Raw genomic sequence first — 15,407 nt, 5'->3', positions numbered from 1 at the left:
GACTACCTACTTTGCACCTGTTGTAATTACCACGGCCAATAGAGACCTATCAATAAATTGTAACTTTGGGACGTAATGAGATGCTTGCACTGTTGTTCTTTACAGGAGGAAAGTCTCCCTCTATCTCGACCCTTTTTTGCAGTTGTTCTTTAGTAATAAAATTCTGACTGCTTTGGTGCATTCACATCGTGTTGGCAGAATTGGTTGAGTGGAAAAAAAGTCCTGTCACTCCAACTTGGGAGCATTCACACATATTCAAGGTTAGTTACTCCCATTGCTAGCTTTGTAGTAACAGCAGATAAATGAAAATTCAAGCTAAGCTAGCCAATACTTTGCTTTCCAAATCAGCTACACTTTGTGTTGAGTGCAAATTAGCAAATGTTAGCGTGCTAAGATTCTAAACTAGGATGATCATTAGCTGTAGCTGTGTCCCAATTAAGGGGCTGCATCCTTTTGAGGCTGCATTAAAAGGCTGATTGTGTCACAGCGGTGCAGCTAGGCTGGCCCATTTTGAAAGCTCCTTCAAATGCATCCTTGTTTTCCTGGGCAGCAAAGTCTCCAAAGGGTGGATCCTTTGTGGCCCAACATATCCCAAGATTCACTGCACGCCGGTAATGAAAATAAAATGGCAGCAAACAACACAGACAGAGAGCCAGAGGATCACACTTTTTTCAATGTAAGTATTGGATTTCAGCTCAGTTCAACAGTTAAAGGTGCAAGGGCTTTAAAACCTCAAGATTTTGTAAAAAAAAAAAAAAGTTACATGTTGTCAAGGTTGCTAGGCGACAGGAGCAGCAATTTGTTGGAGGGGACACAAATCCTGTCTCATTTCACTTCGGTCCTTGCAGCAAGGATGTGGCCCCTGAATTGGGACGCAGCTTTTATTTACTTTTCCCCTGTTTTAGTTGAGTCGGTGAATTTTTATGTATCCGTCTATAACTTCAGTTTACTGCTCACTATTAAGTAGACCCGAAACCTTAATGCCCAACTCTTGGCGTGTATTTACCATGTGGTGCCGTCTTTACTGACAGCCTGTCCAGCAGGAATAATGGTGTCCTTATCGTAACAGGGACAGCTTGAACTGGACACACACTGCCCCTCCTCATTCATGTAGGTTCCCTCAGCACAGCCACAGCCGTCCACTGTGGGGAAGTTGGTCTGGCAGGAGTAGTCAGCCTGGCTCAGGGATCGGCAGGTGCGTCTGCAGGTGGTCATGTTGTACTCATACACTGTCTCTGCTAGACACGATGCACTGAATTTGCCTAGTGGGAGAGGGAAGAGTTGAGTGGTAGCAGGAGAGTGTATCTACCAGAGGAGTAATTTGTTTGTTGTTGCAGAAAGGCAACAGCAAAGGGTCAGAGGGTGTAAAGTGAAACTGCACCCAGACCTGCAGGTCTTAGATGACCCCTGTCACCACATGTTCCAATCTAGATATGATTCAATACTATACAAACATTTTTGTATGTGCTTTCCTTAGTTTTTGTGATGTTCACTTCACTGAATTATTAGTTTACTGTTGCAATAAACCAATCATTTCATAAAATCTCATTAAACATGCTGCTGTTGATTTATTGATCTTGCATGTGATTGACTGTTCGTTACAAACTCTCTATTATTACAGTTAAACAAAAGTGTCCTTGGTGTTTTGCTCACCACAGATGGTTTCCCTCCAGCCACTGAGGTGGACTCCTGCCCCTGAACAGGCGTAGACGTAAGAAGAGACTGCAGCACACATGCAGTCCTCGCTTTTCTCACAGTTACAGCTGTCATACATGCAGTTCTATGAGGAGACACAGTGGGCATAGACACATTAACGATGGTACATTAGCTAAGATTATTTGGGACTACAGCTTTGTGTATGAAGACTTACGTCGTTGTACATTGTGGGGCTAATGACAGAGTGGCAAGGAGCAAACACACCCTTGGGATCCATTAGTTTGGAGCACCAGTACTGTGCATAACTCTCTGAGACACAGAAACACATGGACATAAAGTGGTGAAAAAAAATACCTGAAAATGGCATGGTTACACTGAAATGGTATGACATGACAAACATTACATGACATGTCATATTTTGAGGAGATTATCTGTACCTTTGCTGATGCCCTGGCTACAGGGGTGTCCAAAGCGTGCTGTGATGTCGGGGCAGCTGGCTCTTGTTTTCCATGTGTTGGCGAACGCAGTGCTGGTACCCTCCACCAGCCCACTGATCACTCTGAAGTCATCACTCATTATGTTATTGAAGTTCCCACACAAACCTGTTGGATGAAATGACACATTTACACAGATACAAACCAAGACAATGTTCCACTACCCTTTTTATCTGAATTTAACTGATCGATTCTATTGTAAATACTGACAAAAACCATATTAAGCTACACATATAAATGTGGCGGAGACACTGAAACAATAATATGAAGGCATACCAGAGGTGGTTCCTTTGAGTGAATTGTCAGCTGAAATGAAGACCTGCATCACGGGGGACAGCTGGACCATCACTTGTATGCCCACTTTGGTACTTATGAGGATGTAGAAGGATGACGGCTTGAAGGCGCTCAGATCCGCTGTAGTAGCAGAGGATAGTGAAAAACACTTAACATATAATTTCTGGGTCGTCAACTATTTCCTTCTTGCTGTGAGGCAACAGTGCTGCCACCTCATGGCATCAATACAAATTTAAAACTCTTCAAAGTGTTAACATTCTGCACTCGAGTAAATGGATTAGAGCCCTAACTAATAACTCTATGCTGTTTTTATAGCATACTGTGTCTTCTTAACACCATTTGAAGTAACTCACATGTAAACAGTGGAAGCTGAGAAAGAATCTGGTTCACATAGACCTGCCCGGATGCCTGAATTTTAACAACCTGTCAGAAAGACACATTTTTGATTACATCAAACATGAAACCAACAGTATTTCCAAATAATTAATGGATCTCGTTAAAAGCTTTGACCCTGCTAGGTGTACCATGTTGATGAGGATTGGACAATTCTGATATTATGAGATAAGCCATCAATCACAAAACTCTAATACCACTCTCCAAACAGCTGGAGCCTGGAGCTTACCACAGAATTGCTGTATAAGGCCACAGTTACAGCTCTGAGGCAGGTCCTACTGTCAGCCAGACCGCACTTGACCAGGTCCACCAGCACAGTGTATGAAGAGCCATTAGTTTCCTGCAACACACATTGGGACAAAGCACATCACCAACCACAAACACTCATCTGGTTTAGGACACTAAAAAGTCTCATGTAGCAGATTCATTACATTATGAAGATGTGTGTAGATAGTTTATAAATCCATGCTCCTGGTATGAAATTGTATAACGTTGGTGTGAACTATCGTTATACTAGCATTGCTGCAGATGATGATGTTTACCTTAGCCAGAACGTAGGAACAGTCGCCATGGAAGTTGTAGACTTTTCCATCGAAGGTGTTGATGTGAGCTCCCCCCTCCACAGAGCAGGTTCCTGGACAGTTCTCCTCTGTACATTTCCACTGACCGCTCTCACACACACTGTCAGCGCAAACACACACACACACACACACACACACACACACACACACACGTATAATTGTGAGTAAATTACACTATTACATTAATGTCAACATGATTAAGTCATAATGCTTTGAATTAAAGGGAAAATGATTTTGCACTGTTTGCTGTTAGAACACATTTATGTGGAAGAAGATGGTTAAACAGGCAGATCAAGGTGGATCTAATGATAGATGCTCTCATTATTTTCAATTTATGCCATATAAAACATTTTCATATTAGTATCATCTCTCCATGACAACAAACTCAGTTAGCAATCTGTTGCATGTCTGAAGCATGAGGAAATATTTAATTTTAAATTTAAACTAATGGCAGAGGAATGTTAGTGAAACCATGTCACTCACTCATTTGTTACAACACACAGGGAATGACTTATGCCACTGGAAATATCTACAATATAATGTAAGACCCTCCTGTCTAACATCTGCACCTTCCACCAAGTCCCCAAGAAGGACCCACCTCCCTCCCCGTTACACCCTGATCACACATTAACACAGGGAAAAAGCTGGGAGCTGGATACAGTCGAGTAAAGTTTGCCTTTGTTGACTTTTACTTAATCAATACTGGGGCAAGCTGAACTGAAGACCTTAAACAGCAGTTTCAGTCAGGTCCAGGTCCAGACCCAGACCGAAGTACAGCTGGCTTCATTTCAGCCAAAACAAATTATTTTTAGTTAACTGCCATTCACTGAATGTTTTACAAGAAACAAAGCAAACAAAAAGACAGAAACAAACAAACACAAAAATTCTCTGAGGGCATGTAGGTGAGGACTGAACGCTGTTGTGAAGTCATTTACGTGTTTATTCCCTTATGGCTGTTAAAACACATTGTACCTTGGAGGAATGAAGGAAACAACTTTAGTGAACAGTGAGAAAATGCAGGGATATGGCTCATACAACAAAATGTGTGGGTTTATCTTAAAATAAACATTCACTGTACTTGTGTAAATAGACAACATTATGACAAATTAATAATTTGAACAAACTCTACATATGAGCAGACTGCTATTAATTAGTTAATATTCATTTTAATGCAAATATAAAAAAGGGTTGTGGTCACATATTTTAAAAATGTCTTTAGCCCATCCCATAACAGTGTCCTTAAATTAACACCACTAACATTTTAGTATCACACAAACAAGCTACAAATCAATTTTTTGAGATAATGATTGACAAGAAGTTGTTTCCCCCCACACATCATGACAGATTAAATAAAATGGAAATATGTAAACATTAATTTTATCCATTATCAAAAATTTTATCATGGATAAAATTAGGAATCAACTTCTGGTCAATTGAGTGAACAACATGTTGAGGTAAAAGAAACTTCAGAAAGCAATTAAAAAACAAATGCTTATTTGTGAATACTTTCACCCAGAGCAATTGTGTTTGTATTTGGTGTCTCAATAACCAGCATAGTTCTCATCTTACCAAGATCTACAGTTGTATGAGTACGACTCTCCGGACTTGTAGACTTTGCTGTTGTGTAGACATGGACACTCATTCAGTGCAATACAGCCAGTGTTACCGATGTCATCAAAGACCGTTCCTGTGGAGGTGAGGAGAGATAATATGTACTGTCATATTTTCTGTCTGTGCATGAGACACAGGTTGGGTTACGTATGTTTGCATATGACATATGTAGTGTACCGGCAGGGCAGCTGCAGCCATCATGGCAGTGGTTGTCACATGTCTGGCTGGCCTGAGGGTTGGAGCAGCTGTCAGGACATGAATTGCTACACTCTAAGAACTCCATGTTGTATGGACACTCCTTGTCTGTGGAGACAAACGCATGAGAAAACATAAGACAAATGACTCTGTCACCTGTGTGTAATTCAGAGCAAGAACATTCAAATAAACTGCATACACGTTTAATCATCTTTAGGTATTAGCACCCTTACGGCAAAAAGTTGTGTTCCTCCATTGTTGCGGCTTGCCACCTGCATGGACACACTGTCTGGAGAACTCTGAGATAGTTTTGCAGAGAACTAATTGGTCGTTGGCTTTAGAGTTACACATGTCAGCCATACAGGCTTTACTGAAGGAGTCCACGTCCAGAAGGATTTGGCAGCTGTTGAATAGAGCGCTGGAGAAAATCCGGTCACAGAATTCCTGACAAACAAACCAACAAAACAAAAATAAAATCAGTCAAACAGTCTTAAAAATAAATGTTGAAGTTCTAACAATCTTTATGATTTGATTTGATTTGTTTTGCTGTCATACTGTCTCTTACTTTGAAAACACACATGCAGGAAATTGATTGTATGGTGGTGTATAGCAAAGACAGGATAGCTGAAAATGTTTGATGAGCAATGCAACGCGTTCATTTTGATGAACTCACTCGCATACAGGCTCCCATAGAGACTACACTCTTTCAAAACACGGTGGCCTTGAGTTTCACAGAAGTGAAATGTAAAGTCATTGCATTATGTTCTAACTCAGATTTTGATGTTCCACCTACAGTATTCAGCTACAACTATCGATTAATCACCCCTGACAACCAAATGACAAAGTAATCTCTCTCCTGTTATCTGGAGAGCGTCTGATAGGATACACTGACTGGGCTGACAAAATAATTAAAAGCCATGATGATAAACTAGTATTCAAATCAAACAGACAGATTTTATGGGTTGGTTTACCCACCCTGCTTATCTACCAGACTTATTCTAAATTAATAATATATGGCTGTGTGTTTAAATTATATTATGTGTGTTGATATTTACAGTACATATACAGCCAGTTATATATCTGCTTTTAATAAATAGATCAAAATACAGTGTGGTCAGCAGAATTCATCGTAATGAAAAAGTGTAGTGTAAGTTTTCATTATGGAAAAAATGATCAAAGTGTAGAACCTGTCAAACGCTTAACAATCAAATTTCAAGTCAATATTAAATATTATTATTATATATTTTGTGTGTAGTGTTGCTCTGACATGAATTCATGAGGTGTTTAATGTAAACCTGCGGAGTATGATAAAGAGTGAAGAGTTACCTTGTTACCACAGCTCAGGACAGGCTTTAGCTCAGGCTCCTCACAGCTCTCCGTCGGCCCATTCACCTTGTAGGTCTCAGCATAGTCTGTCACAGACAGCAGAGCTCCTGCAGCACAGCGGGAGTCGGTCACACAACAGTGGTCATTGTGATCATTTAGCCCACTCAGCAGTTAAGTAAAAACTTGCAATGCAGTTTATCATTTTGCAATTTTGCAATAAACTGCGATGCTCAGCAATTTGAAGTCAATGTTTGCTGTTTTTAAATGTTTTAGTGCAGATTTATTTGTTTGGTAAAAGTTAGCCTGTGCTGAAAATTCTTGCAGTAGTGACTAACTCCAGGAAGTTGAACCTTGTTTATGTTTTGTACCTTAAGGTCAAACTCTCAGGCACCTGCATAAATTAAAGGGTTAGTGTAATATTAGTTTATGTAAGTAGCTGTAAAGGGTTTGCTGAGTATAACACACATTGAACCTCCAGTATATTTGTTTTGCTTGATATAGCAGAAAAGCTACAAACATTTACTAACAATGGAGGGTTTGTGAACTCATGAAAACAGTAAATGAATTGCAAATTCCTGGAAGAATAGTTGCACTATTAAAATATTGTAGGCAACTTTAACAAGTATTTCACTCAGTAAAAATGAGATTTGATTTCTACCAGTCAGGAGAAAGTTTCGGATGACTCTCAAAACATCTTCAACTCTCCAACTACAGTTCAGTACATACATTGATCTGGAACTGACTTCCTGTTTCTTAATAATGCCTGAATTTAAAGAGGTGAAGAGAAAAAATATGACCTTGCTTAGGCCAATAAATAATGGGTCTATAATAGATCTTCAGAACAGGAACTAATTGTAACAACCTTTTTCTTATTTATTATTTATCTTTTTAACACCTATCTATCATCAAATCATCCCAAAGGAGTCAGATTCTTGAGAAGCTGATGTCATATATATATATATATATATATATATATATATATATATTTATTTATAGACAGAGGCAGCATGTTGAATAGTGTTCACACAGCCTCACTGTATCACAATATCCTCACAGGCTACAGTGTATTATCCCTCCATAATACTGAAAAGAATCTCACCGTCTTTCAACAAATCATTGGCTGTGCCATCAAAGTTTCCACACAGTCCACAGGTCTGGTCCTGGTATTTGTCATCTATTTCAATCTGTAAACACACACAAAACATACAGTAGTTATTGGCAAGATCAGCAAGATCAGAAGTAGGTTATTATTAATTCATGGTTTTTAAGATTTCAACACATTTTTTAATAAAAATTTGAATTATGCCATTTTGTGCAATCCATCGGGGAATTTGAGTCATACTCAAATTCATTCTCTCTGAGGTTATATTTCATGGTGAGTATCACTTGTAAATCAGACTACAGCTTAATGCCATCAATTTCCATAATTCTTGAAGACACAAAATTTAGACGACATGCACAGCAACATGTATATATATATATAAGTCATGGATTGTATTTTGATTCTACAGACACCATAAAACAGAAGGTTCTGATTTACTGAAAGCAAGCAAATCTCTTATTTAATTGCCCATCTTAAAAAGGAACATTTGAATGTATTGCTCCAGGCTCTGAGGAGTTGGTACCTCCACATGGGGGGAGCAGCTTCAACTCTTTATTCAAAAATGGTATCATTGGCAATCAGTGGCAATCATATTACTGAAACTGTATGAAAGCATAGACTCATGCTTACAGCTAACGGTTTGCAAACAACTGTGGCTGTGGTCACTTATATGAGCTGAGTGGACTGAACTACACTGTATGTTTTCATCAAACTTATCAAATATGCCACCCAGGTGCGGCATTGTGTCTCTTGTATATGGTTTTAAAAGCTTTGGGATAACAATAGAGTTCTGTGGCGAAGAGGGATAAGCTGTGTCTGACTGTGGCGACACAGACAATACTTGTTGTAAAGATAAGTTCAATATTGGTTTTGGTCTTTTCATGATAAGATAACATCAACCTTTTCCTTTAAACAAGTGAAATGGCTTGTGACTGAGAGTGTTTCTTTGTACATAAGCATACATATGCATGCATACATAACAAACATGTTAAGGAACAGGCTTATGCAGTTGAAGAGCACCAGATCCTGTTTAGTTGTTTACAGCAGGTTCACAAAGTGTAACTTTGTCTTTGTGTTTAGCCTGAAAATACACATAAACACAAAACTGAGGACAGACGTGTGCAAGTGTGAGGGTGTGGTTCATACATCCAGTGAGTCATCCCTGTTCCAGATAGCTATGATTCCCATCTTAGCTTCGACAGTGATACTAGACGTGGTCCCCTTCACAGTCACCCCAAATGTGACGAACGGCAGAGACACCCTGCAGCAAACACACACAGTTAGTATGAACATAAGCAGCAGCTGACACATGAATGAGTGATAGACAAAGTCATAACTGTCTTCTGTGAACGACAATAAGAAATTGTATAATGACAGAAAGTCTTGAGGAATTTAGCTCCCCTCCAAAAGGGGAAATAGAGCAACTGAGGGAAGTGGCTCAACACTACAGTCATCTCTGGCAGGCTCCAATCATCTGACTGATTCAGTAGCGCCAACAAAATGAGTACAATCTAGATAGCTTTGTCTTTTCTTGCCATTTGCCACTGCGGGAAGTATATAGTTCATTTATCAGAACTTTGTTCTCTCTGAAAGTCCTAATGATAGTGGCTATCAGTAAATGAAAAACCAAAGAAAGACTATCAAAAAGAAATAATAAATTATATATTGATGTCAAAACGTATCTCTCAACCACTAATCCTCAATTGTCTCACTGCATGACTGAGCACCAAACTAGATGATATCACATTTTATATTGGTAATAAATTACATACTAACATTGGTAATGAAAGGGCGTGCTATCAGCTAGCTAAACTGTAACTTAAAGTCAAAACTTAGACAAAATCTTACTGTAACATTCTTCCACATATGAACATGTGAAAATATATTGTAATGTTTACAATAACAGGTAAGTAGAATGTATAAATGTTTCAACCCCTGAGCTGTTGTTTTTACCTCTTTTGTGTGGGTTCAAGTCTTAATTAGGGGGGTCTGACCCCCCCTCAATCCACCCCAAAATTCAAATCTTGTTTATCTCTTATTTTACTGCTCCACTGGAGCACTGAGGGTTTTCTAACCAACTCAGGACGGGAAATTGAGGTATATCCTTTGTGACAGGCAGTCTGTCATAACTCATGATTTATTGGTTATTCTGGCAATGAATAACCAAATATCAGCATACCACCAATTTGCAATACAATTTACGTGATTCCTCATGACCTCCTAGCCACTGCGGAAGTACCACATGGGGTAGACAGTTGGAAATCACTGATATATTTATTATAATGTAAAATGCTGTGGAATGGCTTCAAAAATTTTGCAGTAATGAAGTGACAGTTGTTGTTGTTGTGCATGGGCTAAAGGAGTTTAACACAAGGTCCACATACTAGACAGTGATAGGCAGACCATGAGATGTGGGTGAAAACTTTCAAGTTAAAGAATGAACTTTACAAGCTGAACTGAACTTACGTCCTGTCATTGACAATCACTGAGCTGCCGGACAGCTCTACCACAGACCCTTCCAGCTTCATTGTGATGCTGCTGATGGTGGGGATGTCGTTGACTACCTTGCGCCTCATCTGGATGTTAAAATTTTCATAGCTGCCCTTACACTGCGAGGCCAGGACATGGTTGCAGGTGGAGGCCAGCTGGAAGAAATCTCCATCAAAGGTCTTCCAGTGATAGTGTCCCCAAGTCGTGCACACTCGGCCGATGTGAGATGCATTAGCTACAACACAATAAACATATTACAACATGATTTTAAACTTATATAAAGAGTTACAAAAAGCTATTTTTAGGTATTTGTACCATTACCTGAACTCAGCGTCAGTGTGTTTGGAGAGGGAGTGAGGGTTACTGTAGTAAAGAGAAGAAATAATAATTTTTTGATTTAAAAGGGGAAAAAAAAATATGCATCAGATGTTATGTATCAGCTTGTTCCGACACTTCATTGTTATATAATGATACATAGTGAAATCATCAAATGCAATATGCCGTAGACTATTCAATAAGATTATCTATTGAAGATACCTCATGCTGTATATATTCAGTATCTTTGGAAATATCCTCTATTGGGTTAAAACAATTCTTGGCAGCATAAGCATGAGTTTATGTGGTTATACCAGGTACCATTATGACTACATATAAAATATATAAAACAATACCTCTGGAGATTCTTATGATGATTTTCAGACAAATACAAAGGAAATGTAGAAGTTATCCAAATAAGACATAATAACATCTAAACTCAAACATATTAAGCATCTTTCCATCACCATACACCAACATAAACTTCCGCTAAAAGAACAGCATCTCTCCAGGACCTCCTCCAATCCTCTTATAGTTTTTTTTCTTTGGTCTTTTTGGAGTGTTAAGCTGTAAGCAGTGCATCACTAACCAGTCTGAGTGAGTGAGCCAACCAGCAGCATCAGGTAGATGAGCCATATTGTGAATTGGAGTCCTGTAGTCCCCATGTTGGTCCTGAGGACTGACCAAGTATGATAGGCCTTACCTGGAGGAAGAATCCCTTTATAACCTGCCAGTCAAGGTGGAGCTACACTGAATCCTTCAGGTGAAAGGGAGAGAGAGAGAGAGAAAGAGAGAGAGAGAGAGAGAGAGAGAGAGAGAGAGAGAGAGAAAGAGAGAGAAAGAATGTGTATGTATGTGTGTATAAGGCAGTTCCACTACTCATCCCTCCTTCACCCTACATATGTTCAGTGTGGCCTGTGACATTTACATGTTAAATAAGGGCCTGACACTATTTACAAGGTAACTACTATCTGATGAACTACAGAACAGACAGGATGCTGTGATCTTTTTCTTATCAATACAAAAATGTCTGGCAGCAGGCTCTTAGTAAATCAGTGATTCAATGATTTCAACATGTCATGATGAGTTAAAAGGCTTATTAAGACAGAGCTTTCCTGTATTCACTTACTTAAAGGTTAAAAAAAGATCCTGTTTTTTGTTCAGTATCGAAAAAATCAATACTGGCTTGAAAAAATGTTCAATATTTAACCAAAACCTCCATCTAAACAACCTTAACCAACTGTTTTAGTTACTTAAACTGAATAGAACCAGGGAGGCTGGACAGCTCTGTGTGTCTGTTTATATTGCACAGTTTAAATGAAAACGGGAATGTTGCTAACATCCTTTAAAGCTTTAATAATCTGTTCATCTCATCATCACCCGCTATTTTTGCCCAAGGAGTATTTAAAGTTGTTAGGCTCGCTAGAGATGAACTTTCTTGCCTTGAAAGCAGATGAGAGCAGTGACCAAAAACTGTAGTCAAGACAGGACAGTTTACAACAGCCTTCACAGTCTGTGCAGGCAGCAATCTGCAACCTCTGAGGCTGAAAAATGGAGCCAATGCAGAAGTGCCCAAAACTACAGTTCCTCTAATGACCACTAGAGTCTGGCTCCAACTGTGAGTCAATCCCTATAGACTCCCATTTTAAAATGTCCAACTTCACAGCAGAAATGAACATGTTTACATCCTAGTACAAAAACAGTTTTGGTCTCTATAACTAATGTCCTCCTTCATGACAACTGTTTATATAACTCACCTGTTTACATTTTTATTAAGGCTTAAAGTCCTACATAATTGATGGTGTGCTGCTTTGAGTGACAGGTGGGTGAGCGTATGATTGCCACAAACCAGCATTCACTGACACACAACCAACCTCATTTGCGATTTGTCCATTTGGATTAGACAGGATTAGGGGTGGAGTCAGGCACTGCCAAGATGGCGAGAGTGGAGCAGCTCACTCTGAGCTTCAAAACTGCTCATCCGAAACCTGTGGGTGATGTCACAGAGGCTATGTCCATCTTTATTTACAGTCCATGACAGGAAGTTACAGAAACACTCACATCCTGTTGGATCTGAGCTTGCTTTAATAAAAATGTTATCAGGCAACCCAATTGACCTGTGCTCAGTCTCCAGTGTTTTGTATTATTGATGTATGATTGATCATAACAGCATTAATGATTTAACCTTGGGCTAGCATTCTCATGTAAGGCAGCCATCACATCAGTTCTACACTGTATGTAAATCAGCAGGACAGAGTTTGCTCAGCACTTCTGAAACTAACGAAATTCAAAACGTGAATCACTGGTCAAAATACACGAGAGGAAAGAAAGACAAGAGAAAAAGTTTATTATTTACCTGTTACTTAACTACATACTGTACTTAACATTGTTTTTAAAAAAAAGATTTTTCACATTCCACTTACTATTGAAGTATTAAGTGACACAAATTTTTAGTTTGGTCTTCATACTTCAAGGATAAAATTTGTAATTTTCATACTGTAGACTCAAATGATCATAGATTGCATGCAGGCTATGAGAACTATCTGTAAGTAAGATGTATGTATTCAGTCTCTCTGACTGATAAAAGTCACTATTGACCACACAATATTTATTCTGTTGATAGAATTAATCTTCATAGACCAAAATCTGTTGAATAAAATCAAAATTTCTCAGATTAAACACAAGGAAAGTTACCTATAAAGCTTCATGTTGGTTGAGCCAACATCTAAACCAATCAGAGAAGAGCCAGATGTTTCCCATCATACCCTGAGGTCATCACAATTGGTGGAGAACAACTCTCACACTGGCTCCAAAAACTATGATTGCGTTGATCCTATGACGTTATCATTGCATATGTTTGAATGACATCTGAGTAAATTTGGATTAAGTTGGACAGAAATCATGCATTGTGTGGTGATCCTTGGTGACTGATTTGTGCAGGCCTGGCTCATCTCAAATGAGTGTTCTGCTACAGTTATTAGGGCTCAGGAGATGCCACTGTGTCAGTTTTGGTGTTGTACTATATTAAAATTGTAAAAACCTGAAAAATGAACAGTTCTGGAACAAACTCCTGGACTAATGTTCTTATTGGTGCTCCAAGCCTCTCAGAGCTGCTGCTCATAGTGATAGATTAAGGGTTAAGGAGATTTATTTACACCTGATTCACTAGTACGTACTTCCTCCAAAATGTTCACACTGACAAAAGCTCTCACCTATTTTAATGTTACATAACTGCCAGTCATACAAATGGAAACTGGGCAGCAAACTCATGTAACCACTGTGTAACAAGGTTTAGTTTGCTTTACGTAGCTTAAATGTCAGCCTCCGTCAGTCACCACTGAGACTTGTTTTCCTGTGTGGGCTGTATGTGCTCACTGCTCAGACAATTTAGGACTTGGAGACCAGCTCTTGTACAAAATGCCTGTCCTCGACAGCTGCCATACATTCAGAACTGCAGTTCGTACCAGACTGTTGGGGTCTTCAGGGCTCGCCTGATTTGTTCATGTGTCACACCTGGAGCTTGTTAGCCTGCTGCAGCTTGGTTCATGGTTAAACAACTTTTAATACCTGTCAGTGATAATACTTGTACTAAAGTAAAATGCCTTTTGAATTTGTTTGTTAAGAGCTTTATCTGGAGAAGATAATGATGCATATTGCTTTACCTCTAATGTTGGGATTGAAGTGAACAAAAACAAAAAGACATCCAAAAAAAGCTCATTTGAGCAAGGACTCGGTCTTGTACAGAACAGAAGAACCTAAGCCTGAATTTTATCCCTGACAGCTACATATTTCTGTGTAATTTTCTTGTCCCTAATTTTTTCCTGGTCATTGACAGATTTCATATACATGCATGGAAAAATTTGTCTATGTGTGTTGTATCTGCAACCACACAGTTAATAAACTATTAGACTCTGAGCCTCTCTTTTGATTGGCTGACTCTTTTGTGAGTGATCGAATATAAATATAGCAAGTTTCAGGTAAACACTAAGAGAACCCAAATCCTGCAAGGTTGGATGTTGGGTCCAGGTATGTGGGGGACATAGCTGACAGTGGTGACTGTTTTGTATTATTACTGAAGTCCTGACGGACCTTTAATACAGTTCTCTTCAACTCTACCATAAATTCAACCCACAAACTCCTCATGGTGGTTGAGACCAGTGTCAAACCACCCATGAGTTCACTGACAAAACAAAGCTTGAAAGGTCACCAGCCAAGAGACTTTCTCCAACCCTTGGGGCTCCAATTTCACATGTGACATCAGGGTTTCTGATCTCTAACAGCCTGACATGATGTCATCTTTATCACTGTGTATTTTGTGATTTTCGATTAACCATTTTTTTGTATCATTAAAATAATGTGGTTTGCACTCACTACAGCTGCGGGGCATGGATGGATCACTGAGTGGTCCTACTTTGCATGAGGTGAACCAGAGCCCTCTGTGATTTCAGAGTTCTTGTTGGTGAGTCAGCGGGTTCAGGGCATCTTCTTAAAACCATGTCCACTTTTATAGGGTACAGAAAAGAAGCCATCATGAGACCTGCATGTGTGTTTGTCCTGATGTGATGGAATACGAAGGGGACTTTGCTATCCGTGTATTCATATGACCATACGAGTACGGACTATAAAGAGACTGTATGTTTCATACAATCCCATGCTTGACTCTTCTGTGCTTTAAATTATTATTAGACATGAAAATCTACATTTTGATAAATAAAATGACTTCCAGCCACCCAGCAGAGTGGATGAAAACACACTCAAGAATAAATTATCAGACACAAACAGCACTTTGACTGAATATCTAATCAATGGCTTATTCAATGTGTAAGACATGTCAATATGCAGCGGTCCACACCCATCACTCACTCAGCTATGGATAACACAATATGGCACATTGTTCAGATGAAAACACGACATGTTGCTCTAAGGAGGAGAAGGATTATTAGGTTTGTG

At 39.1% G+C, this 15,407-nt stretch overlaps 1 protein-coding gene across 1 annotated transcript in view; it reads right to left on the bottom strand.

The window, feature by feature from the left end:
* LOC111672295 (uncharacterized) overlaps nucleotides 1-11,122 on the bottom strand; it is a 34,645-nt gene extending 23,523 nt beyond the window's left edge. The window contains exons 1-16 of the mRNA XM_087180246.1: nucleotides 11,047-11,122; nucleotides 10,119-10,377; nucleotides 8,799-8,913; nucleotides 7,650-7,734; nucleotides 6,551-6,657; nucleotides 5,458-5,668; nucleotides 5,207-5,332; nucleotides 4,988-5,105; nucleotides 3,380-3,518; nucleotides 3,067-3,177; nucleotides 2,798-2,867; nucleotides 2,427-2,564; nucleotides 2,094-2,258; nucleotides 1,871-1,965; nucleotides 1,654-1,780; nucleotides 1,007-1,262 (exon numbers count right to left, since the gene is read on the bottom strand). Coding sequence (XP_087036372.1) covers nucleotides 1,007-1,262; nucleotides 1,654-1,780; nucleotides 1,871-1,965; nucleotides 2,094-2,258; nucleotides 2,427-2,564; nucleotides 2,798-2,867; nucleotides 3,067-3,177; nucleotides 3,380-3,518; nucleotides 4,988-5,105; nucleotides 5,207-5,332; nucleotides 5,458-5,668; nucleotides 6,551-6,657; nucleotides 7,650-7,734; nucleotides 8,799-8,913; nucleotides 10,119-10,377; nucleotides 11,047-11,122 — 2,198 coding nt within the window. The remainder of the gene's footprint in view (nucleotides 1-1,006; nucleotides 1,263-1,653; nucleotides 1,781-1,870; nucleotides 1,966-2,093; nucleotides 2,259-2,426; nucleotides 2,565-2,797; nucleotides 2,868-3,066; nucleotides 3,178-3,379; nucleotides 3,519-4,987; nucleotides 5,106-5,206; nucleotides 5,333-5,457; nucleotides 5,669-6,550; nucleotides 6,658-7,649; nucleotides 7,735-8,798; nucleotides 8,914-10,118; nucleotides 10,378-11,046) is intronic.
* Nucleotides 11,123-15,407: the final 4,285 nt, after the last annotated feature.

The sequence above is a fragment of the Seriola lalandi genome, unplaced genomic scaffold (assembly GCF_002814215.2).
Source record: "Seriola lalandi dorsalis isolate HSWRI2012SDOR001 ecotype SW California unplaced genomic scaffold, Sedor1 jcf7180002054898, whole genome shotgun sequence".
NCBI lineage: Eukaryota > Metazoa > Chordata > Actinopteri > Carangiformes > Carangidae > Seriola > Seriola lalandi.
Note: the sequence above shows the minus strand (reverse complement) of the source record. Positions and strands in the feature narration are given on the sequence as shown.